This window comes from Sinocyclocheilus anshuiensis, unplaced genomic scaffold, assembly GCF_001515605.1.
Source record: "Sinocyclocheilus anshuiensis isolate Anshui unplaced genomic scaffold, SAMN03320099.WGS_v1.1 scaffold2, whole genome shotgun sequence".
Lineage (NCBI taxonomy): Eukaryota > Metazoa > Chordata > Actinopteri > Cypriniformes > Cyprinidae > Sinocyclocheilus > Sinocyclocheilus anshuiensis.
This window is the reverse complement of record NW_015542337.1, coordinates 1121901-1132267: the sequence shown is the minus strand read 5'-3', so window position 1 is coordinate 1132267 and position 10367 is coordinate 1121901. Positions and strand designations below refer to the sequence as shown.

Sequence of the window (10367 nt, the reverse complement as noted above, 5' to 3'; positions counted from 1 at the left end):
GCCCTAGGGGCGTAAAAAAGTCGGGGCCCATCGGGCCCGGGCTGAAATGCAGGGCTCTAGTTCAGGCAAAAGGAAACACCCATACTATGTAGCAATCATCCTTAATTGCAGAAATGTGGCAAAACATCTATGGAGAGAACCTCAGGTTATTAAATTCGAAAGTGCTTTCCATATTTGGATCAACATAGGCACAGTGAACGCACATTTTCTGCAATGTCGCGCGTCAAGTCACGCTTTCGTGCGCGTCTTACAGACTGCAGCTTACAATCGCAACTTCATTGTGCTGTTACTCCTTTCGAGCCGAATTTCATAAAATTGGTCGGCTCCCGACAGCATCAGGTGTTTTATTAATGGTGAGTATAATTATTTATTTATTTCAATTAATGTAATTGATTAGATATAATATTTAGGCTATAATAGGCTATTATAAATCTGGTTGGTTTGTATTGGTGACATAATATGTAAATGATATGCGTGCGGCCCGTGAGACTTGCACTTGGACCATAGTGCGGCCCAGTGGAAAAAAAGGTTGAGAACCACTGTGTTACAGTATATGTACACTATTATTCAAAAGTTTAGGGTCAGTAAAATCTTGTTGACTTCTATTGTATGAAATTGATCAAAAGTGACAGTTACTACATTTATAATGTTGCAAAAGATTCTTTTGTTCTTCTGAACTTTATATTCATCAAAGAATCCAGGAAAAAAAATGCATTACGGTTTCCAAATAAATATTAAGCAGCACGACTGTTTTCAACATTGATAATAAGAAGAAATATTTCTTAAGCAATCAGCATATTACAATGATTTCTGAAGGATCACGTGACACTAAAGACTGAAGTAATGGCTGCTGAAAAGTAATCTTTGCCATCAGGAATAAATTACATTTTAAAATATATTAACACATAAAACTTTCTGATCAAATAAATGCAGCCTTGGTAAGAATAACAGACTTTTGACCCCAAACTTTTGAACAATAGTGCAAGTAAACAAGAACAGCTTTGTAACAGCTAAACATTACAATGTGTCACAACATTTATTGCTATGCTTCAAACTATAAGGATTGTAGTTTGTATATACCAAAGACAAATGACCCTTTAGAAGGTTTTAAATACTTTATTTTCCCTATGAGTTAAGATGATATTTCAGATTAGTTTAGTTAATTTTCCAAGTTTAATCCAATGAATAGCCTAAATGTAGTGAATTTTAGAAATGGTAGATAAAAAGAGAAAATGTTGAGTGAGATGGCACAAATGTTCACTGTTCCAGTGAACTACACTTAATTAAAGGTAACTTATCACCAGGGGGCTGAGACATAAAATGTTCACCCGGAGACACCAGAGAACAGTGGCTGACACAGACTTAACTACCAGGAGAATTAAATGAGTAATATTAAAAATACATCTCATCTATTTAATTTTTGAGGGCAAGATTTGAAAAGGGAGCAGGTTTAGAGAGGAATAATTGCATTACTAATTTGTGCAAATTCGTTGTCCGCAGTGGGCCAGAAAGAGTCCGATTTAATGTGCAATTAAATGAATGAGCAGCGGAGAGCGTGCCGCCCCTCAGGGAATATTTCCTCCTCGCTTCTCTTCACAATCCACTGGCTGACTGGCCATTAACTCACATAACAAACACAAAAACACATCCTAAGAGCCCCTTGAGTAGAAGAGTAAAAAGACACATAGAGGAGTCTGTTTACAGCCCATCAACAGATGTGCTGACCACATGACAACCTCTAATTGAGAGTGTGAGAGATCATTAGGTTACGTTGCATTATTAAAACACAGAATGAAATGAATATGACTTACTGAGAATGGCCCCTCCATAGAGACGTATAGAGACACTGGTGGCTGTTTGTTCTTGATCAAATACAACTTCATACAGCTGGTTAGGGAAGGCTAGAGCCTATAAATCACACATTTCAAATAAATTATTGATAGATTCATTGTGATACTAAAGATAGTAAGAGAGCACTGGTCCTGTATAAAGCTTAAAGTATTGAAACTTACCATAAGGGCCATGACTGTGAAAACCACAGCGGAGAAGAGGATCCATAATCTTGAGAAAGGAAAAACATCAGTCAGTTAGAAAAGACGGCTAACTTTGGTTGTGAATCTTCTATTCTAAAGCGCCAAGGGCAGTGAGATATAGTACAGAGGGGTTCAAAAGCATGAGATGAAATATCTGGGATTCATCTGGATCTGGGATTGCATTTAAACCTGGAAATAAACTTAAAGAAACATTTGAATGTAAAATGAATAAGAGCTATTTTAGATTCTGACCACTTTTAGATCACTTATCAAATAAGTTAATTTGTGACATTTATATGACTCTTTAGAGATGGTCAGATGTTTCTCTACCATTGAAGCTCTTTGGATCATCTCAAATCATGCTGGAGAACATATTCATCAGGTTTTATACAGTGCTGCTGTCATTATAATAAAAGAGAGACAAACCCATACTAAGACATTTTGAAATCCATGTTTATTTTGACTCTAATTGTTATGCTGATTGCTGATAATACAGTGGCTGCAATATAACAAAGAGTGAAAAATTTAAGGGGGTCTGAATACTTTCCGTACCCACTGTATATACACTATCTTTCAAAAATTAGGGGTCGGTAAGATTTTTTATTTGTAAAAAAATAAATACTTTTATTCAGCAAGGATCTATTGAATTGATCAAAAGTTAGACATTTATAATGGTACAAAAAATTATATTTCAAATAAATGCTGTTATTTTGAACTTTCTATTTATCAATGAATCTTTAAAAAAATTACGGAAGAGGATTAGGGCCAAGCAATAATAAAAAAATAAAACCATCTCGAGATTAAAGTCGTTACATTTCGAGAAAAAACTCGTTAAATTTCAAGAAAAAAGTCGAGATAAAATGTTGAGACTAAACTCATTCAATTTCGATAATAAAGTCGTTATGTTTCGAGAAAAAAACTCATTAAATTTCGAGGAAAAATTAGATGCTATTTATACTTATAAATAGTGGCAGATACTATTTGCACTTCAGTATTGTTGTACATTAACAGGATGCAATAATAACATTGATTTTAATAACAATGATTTTATTTATTGAAATTATTAAATAGATGCTGCCTTATTGGGACAACAAAGCCCTCCCTATAGCCTGCCTACCCCTAATTAATACATTATTATTAAACACTTGTTAAGCAATTGATTTCCACTTTTCTGATGTGATATGTGATGAGAAAAGGAAGAAAAGAGAGTTTGGCAAAAGACGGACTCGAACCCAGTCGATCGTATATACAGTAAAATAAAAACTAAACAAAAAGAAAAACACAGCAGTTAAGATAATATTTTAACATTTATGTATGACAAAAATTATAAAAAAATAAAAAAAATAAAACTTTTCTGGTAAAATCTTACTAAACAAAGTGAGCTTATTAAATAGAAATGCTGTCTACTTGTATTAAAGGCAGGACAGTCCAATAAATATGTTTCACAACTGTTTCCAACAATGATAAGAAGAAATATTTCTTGAGCACCAAATCAGCATATTAGAATGATTTCTGAAGAATCATCTGACACTGACAACTGGAGTAATGGCTGCTGAAAATTCAAATTTGCCATTACAGAAATAAATGACATTTTAAAATAACTGGTGGCTGTTTGTTCTTGATCAAATACAACTTCATACAGCTGGTTAGGGAAGGCTAGAGCCTATAAATCACACATTTCAAATAAATTATTGATAGATTCATTGTGATACTAAAGATAGTAAGAGAGCACTGGTCCTGTATAAAGCTTAAAGTATTGAAACTTACCATAAGGGCCATGACTGTGAAAACCACAGCGGAGAAGAGGATCCATAATCTTGAGAAAGGAAAAACATCAGTCAGTTAGAAAAGACGGCTAACTTTGGTTGTGAATCTTCTATTCTAAAGCGCCAAGGGCAGTGAGATATAGTACAGAGGGGTTCAAAAGCATGAGATGAAATATCTGGGATTCATCTGGATCTGGGATTGCATTTAAACCTGGAAATAAACTTAAAGAAACATTTGAATGTAAAATGAATAAGAGCTATTTTAGATTCTGACCACTTTTAGATCACTTATCAAATAAGTTAATTTGTGACATTTATATGACTCTTTAGAGATGGTCAGATGTTTCTCTACCATTGAAGCTCTTTGGATCATCTCAAATCATGCTGGAGAACATATTCATCAGGTTTTATACAGTGCTGCTGTCATTATAATAAAAGAGAGACAAACCCATACTAAGACATTTTGAAATCCATGTTTATTTTGACTCTAATTGTTATGCTGATTGCGAACCCAGTCGATCGTATATACAGTAAAATAAAAACTAAACAAAAAGAAAAACACAGCAGTTAAGATAATATTTTAACATTTATGTATGACAAAAATTATAAAAAAATAAAAAAAATAAAACTTTTCTGGTAAAATCTTACTAAACAAAGTGAGCTTATTAAATAGAAATGCTGTCTACTTGTATTAAAGGCAGGACAGTCCAATAAATATGTTTCACAACTGTTTCCAACAATGATAAGAAGAAATATTTCTTGAGCACCAAATCAGCATATTAGAATGATTTCTGAAGAATCATCTGACACTGACAACTGGAGTAATGGCTGCTGAAAATTCAAATTTGCCATTACAGAAATAAATGACATTTTAAAATATATTCAAATAGAAAACAGTTAATTTTGATCAGCAGCCTAGGTGAGCATAAGATCCTTCTTTCAAAAACACTAAAGAAATATTACCTACCTAAAACTTTTGGACAGTAGTGTAATTTAAAATGTAAAAATGCATTTAACAACAAAAATGCTTCAATAGTGGTTTTAGATTTTTGGACCCCACTGTATATATGCTAGAAATGTGCTATGTTCTTGAATAGTGCAAAATTCAAATTGAGCTATAGAGACTTAACAAGTGACTCAGCTAATGCACATAAATTAGAAGCTAATAATATTGCAGGGGATTCTTCTTACATAAACCATTTGGCTTTAGTATCCATTCCAGAGACAGACAAAATGATATGCGTAACTTAAACAGCGGCTGAATTTGTACAATTATCGAGCCCAGGGTTCAGCCGGTTCATCTGTGGCCTGTCAAAATAACTGTGCTTTAATTAAAGGCCTGCTATTTTCTGCATTGGTGACCCAAGGCAGACCGTAATAAATGAGGTTTATAAGAGCAAACTCCCCCAAGCACTGCGGTGTAGAGCGTGGCAGAACAGCACAGGGATGTTGTCTTACCTCAGTCCCACAGGCTCTCGAACCGCAAACTTGATCTCATTCCCCAGCATCTGACTGATCTGAGAGAGAAAAGGAGGAAGTGAGGAAGAAAGAAAGTTGGGAAGAGAGAGAGAAAGACACAAGGGAGACAAACACTACACTCAGAATAATAAAAACTGGTAGTGACAATTCTGACAGAAACTTCCATTCTGAATTCACTTCAGACGAACAAAAACAACTGTATCATTCTGAAGCATGATGAATTGATAGTGCATGGCGAGTTGACCACAGTTGTGTGGTGCGAATCATGAAGACATCTTTAATTTAAGTGAAGACTGACGTCTGGGGGCCAACGGTGGATAGGTGGATTAATAACGTACTATATTTAGCATGAAATCCAATTTGATAACAAATTAGCAAATGCAGCCACCCACATTGTGTCTCTGATGATTTCCACAGATTCACACATATTCAGGTTTATGGCTGTCATTCAATGCATCCACCTACTTCTTCATAGCTGTTAAACAAAGATGGCAACACTACAAGGAAATCAACGTGTTGGCAAACTCAATTGTTTAATCACCTTTTTGTGAGGTGAGACTGTTCTATCATTAGCAGCATATCACGGGTTCCCACAAGGCTGCTTAAAACAGTTGAAAAAAGAAAAGAGCATTTATTGCTCCTAAAGGAGCATTTTGGTTTCTAAGGAAATCTTTCACTTTAGAACCAAGTAACTAATTCGCACCAGTAGCTCGTTTTTTTTTTTAACTATTCATTAAAAGAACAAATTCATAAAAAATCATTTGTTGCAGGAATCACACTAGAGCATCACTGTAGTTCAATTAATGAACAAATGGCTCTTATGAGTTGTGGATCTTTTTTTGTAAATCAAAAACTTACAGAATTGCTATAGTGCAATATGATTTACACAACAAATAACTCTTTTAATGAATAGTTTAAAAAGACGGGTTACTAGTTTGAAACGTTGTCCTTGTATAATTTAGCGCATTAAGTGCAGTGCACATTACTGAAACTAAAGCAACATTTCAAGAGTAAAGAAAGATGTATGAAGCACAGTTCACAAAGAAGTCAAACATGAAACTCCTACGTGAAGATTCCTATTGGAATCACTGGACTTTATACAATATTTTGAAGAGTAACAGTAAATGTGGTAGATTTTCTCTAAAGTAAAAGTGTACATTCTCCAGGTAAAAAGGACATTATAACTGAAATAATCAAAATGGATTCGAAAGCAGAATTGAATAGAGAGCTTGTGAATCAGCACTGAATCTGAAAAAATCAACGCACAGTCCAAATGCTCATTACTTTCATCCAGTGAAATTTTCTTCTATCGTTCAAAGGTTTGGGGTCTGTAAGGTCTGTAAGGGGTCATCGGATGCAAAATTCACTTTTACATGCTGTTTGAACTGAAATGTGTCTTGGCAGTGTGAGTACACAACCACCCTATAATGATAAAAATCCGCCATTGTTTTGACGCCGGAGCAGGGGTAGACAAGAATGTCTCCTAAGTGATTGGGGTGTTCTGTGGTTGGATGTAATAATGAACATAGCAGTCATCATTTACTCCCGACATCCGAGCCGCCGAAGACGCATTACTTTTGTTTTTGAAGAGAATGAACCCCACCCCATCTACCTAAATGTGTCTATGTTCGCACGAATCATTCGTGATCCAGCTTCACCTCCAGAAGAAGTGAGTATATGTTTTTTATGAATCTTTGCAAATCACCTTTCCTAATAATGTGCTAGTTAGCAAGTTTCGCGGCTAAAGTTTACAGTCTCAGAGAACGGCTCGTCACCGCATGGAAGAGAGGGGCGGGGTGAGCAGAGCTCATTAGCATTTAAAGGGACATGCACCGAAACGGCTTGCTGTGAACAGAGGTAAAAAAGGGTGTTTTTTACACTACCATTGAGAAATTTTAACCAAAGTATGTTATAGACTTTTCATTAAGACCCTAAAGAATCATATCAACTTGTTGCAAATGGGCATCCGATGACCCCTTTAATGCTTTTGATAGTAATCATTTATGCTCATCAAGACAACATTTATTTGATTAAAAATACAGTAAAACTAATAATATTGTGAAATCTTACTTATTTATCATTCAAAATAACTGTTTTCTATTGTAGTATTTTAAAAATGTAATTCATTCCTGTGATGGCAAAGCTAAATTATCAGCATCATTACACCAACCTTCAGTTTCTTGATCTAATATGCTGAAAACAGTTGTTCTGCTTAAAAATTTTCAGGATTCTTTGATGAATAGTATGTTTAAAATATATACTTTTTAAATTAGAAATCTTTTGTAGAACTATAAATGACTTTACTGTCACTTTTGATTAATTGTGCCCTCACCGATTACAAGTATTGATTTCTTTTTTATTGATTAAAAAAATAAATAAATCTTGCTGACCCCAAACTTTTGGATGATAGTGTATATGCTCAGCAAAACAGTCTGAGTAAAAATGAATACAAATGTCAGAATGAGTTTTGTATTTGGTTTGTGGCCTGAATGTTAAGATAGAGGTTAGTAGACCAGCACCCCAGAATCACGATTGATTGCTCTTCTATAAATCTGTGCGAGAAAGAAACATTTTTAGAGCCACATCTCCAGGTTTGCTGATTGATGACATTGTAAATGCTGTGAGGGAGATGAGTGGGAAATTGTGTTTCATTTATTTTCAGTGGTGCTCAGCGAATGCAGATAAAACTCCACACCTCCAGAATCCCACTCACTGTGCAGACAACCACAGCATCAGTGCATCTGTATGGGTTTCCTTAAAAAGACTGTGAAATGAGACAGAATGGGAGCGCAACAGGGAGATAAGAAAGAGAAAACCAGTGTAAGAGACAGAATGGAGGCAGAGAGGTGGCAAAATAAGCATGCAGAGATAAAGAGAGAATGCACACTATGAGGACTGTGATTGTGCAGGTCCCTGTAGATCCTGCCACAGTGATACAGCAGATGCTACTGCTGGGCTTCATACTAGGATGTGCTAATGACTCGAAAATAAATTAGATTTGGTGCCTGCCAGAATGCAGATGCCCAGAGCTGCCCAGACAATCACCACAATAGCATCAAAAGTAAACAAGAGACATAATAGGATTTTTTTTCGTTACATCCAATACTGCCGTCACACAGCACGTATTTCAACTCATCCTCTGCTAAGGGACTGTTCAAGTTAATGAAATGACAACACCATCCCACAATATCTTTCAAAGAGCAGACAGACAGGCTCATTTTACGGTTGAGAGTGTGAAGAGTGCCGAAAGAGCAGAGAGTAAAATCAGATTTCTGCATGACAAGACGAGAAATGTCAAAAATAAGCAGGCAGCTATAAAACTTTACAATTTGCAAAGTGGGGTGCAATTGTCAGTTTTTTTCACAGAATCTCAAATTGCATTTTAAATTTTTCTTTCGTTTAAGAATTCTGAAACATAATTAGAAACATTGTGACACTGATGGTCAGATTTTATTCTTCCATTGAAGCATTTCACACATTTCAAACCATTCTGGAATGCATGACTATCAGGGAAATGAGTTGTTCACAAGAAAAATGGTTCTGAAATTAGATTAGATCATTATTTTTATCATCACTTTGGTTTTGATCTGGATCAGACCTCATGTACGTGCTGTTCAAAACCATTTAGCAGGATTGGGATACTGCGATCCAAAAAACCAAAGTGATCCTGTTCCCAACAGAAAGGGAGGATTCAGGGTGGATTTTAAGAACAAAATGTAATAAACCTTAAAAATAGGTCAACATGTTTAATGTTCCAATGTTGCTTTGAGGAAAAAAAAAACAGCACAAAATCCTGGACAGCAAAACAAGGGATTTACAAATCCAGATAACCGTGATCCAGATTAAATTTTTTTAACAACTGGGCCCAAGTTTGGCACAAACTGGTGAAACTCAAGTGCTGCTGTTGTTAGAGCAAAATGGACAAAACCAAAGATATTCTGAATTTTTGGTTAAATTTATATTGTTATACTGATAAGATGTATAATGAAATCTGAAATGAAAAACTGCAATAAATTAGAAAAGAATGCAATATAGAAGGATTTTCACTAGTCGTCTCAGACTTTGGACACCACTGTATGCCTGTTTGAGCTTGACCTCAAAATCAAGATCTCTATAAATAAATCATCAGGTATTTCAGGTAGATATACCATGGAGTAATCAGTGAACTTGACAGAAAGTGAATAATTGGAAGAGGACTAACACAAACCAGGAAAGCAAAGTAATTCCCTGCATTACCAAAAAAACATGCCCATTAGTAACAGCCTATAGTCTGTATCTGCTTTAAAATATATATTTCATTATTTCTTAATAATTTTAAACATGTATCTGAAACATGATTTCAAACATGAGCTAGACAAACAGGTTACAAATGCAGTATATCATCACTGTCGGACAGAAATCTTGTATGTACAAAACTAGGGGTGCTCCGATTGATCGGCTACCGATCACTATCGGCCGATAATCACGTTGGGATGATTGATCGGCGGACTCTAAAAAGGCCGATCTCAAAAATACGATCACAAGCTGATGACGCGCCTGCCGTGAGAGGTTAGGCACGAAATGCAGCGGCACCATCTCAGTCTCTGTCCGGCGTGGGTGAAATAATTATTATGCTGAAGGTGAGGTACTCATATTTATATAGGTACTTTTTATATAGGTATTTATAAGGTACCTTCATATTTCTTCATTAAATAACTTAAAGTAATTTGAAAACCTTGTGTGAGACGTAATTTCACAAAAAGCGTGAGTGAATCACCAGCGCGAGCTCTCTCTCAAAATACGCAAATGGTGTGGGGTGCTCCGATTGATCGGCTACCGATCACTATCGGCCGATAATCACGTTGGGATGATTGATCGGCGGACTCTAAAAAGGCCGATCTCAAAAATACGATCACAAGCTGATGACGCGCCTGCCGTGAGAGGTTAGGCACGAAATGCAGTGGCACCATCTCAGTCTCTGTCCGGCGTGGGTGAAATAATTATTATGCTGAAGGTGAGGTACTCATATTTATATAGGTACTTTTTATATAGGTATTTATAAGGTACCTTCATATTTCTTCATTAAATAACTTAAAGTAATTTGAAAACC

The 10367-nt window shown here is 35.5% G+C and overlaps 1 protein-coding gene across 1 annotated transcript in view; it reads right to left on the bottom strand.

Moving 5' to 3' along the window:
- Positions 1-10367, bottom strand: part of LOC107691138 (tumor protein p53-inducible protein 11-like) — a 74845-nt gene that overhangs the window by 4952 nt on the left and 59526 nt on the right. The window contains exons 4-6 of the mRNA XM_016489623.1: positions 5258-5316; positions 3801-3849; positions 1812-1908 (exon numbers count right to left, since the gene is read on the bottom strand). Of these exons, the coding sequence (XP_016345109.1) occupies positions 1812-1908; positions 3801-3849; positions 5258-5316 (205 nt within the window). The remainder of the gene's footprint in view (positions 1-1811; positions 1909-3800; positions 3850-5257; positions 5317-10367) is intronic.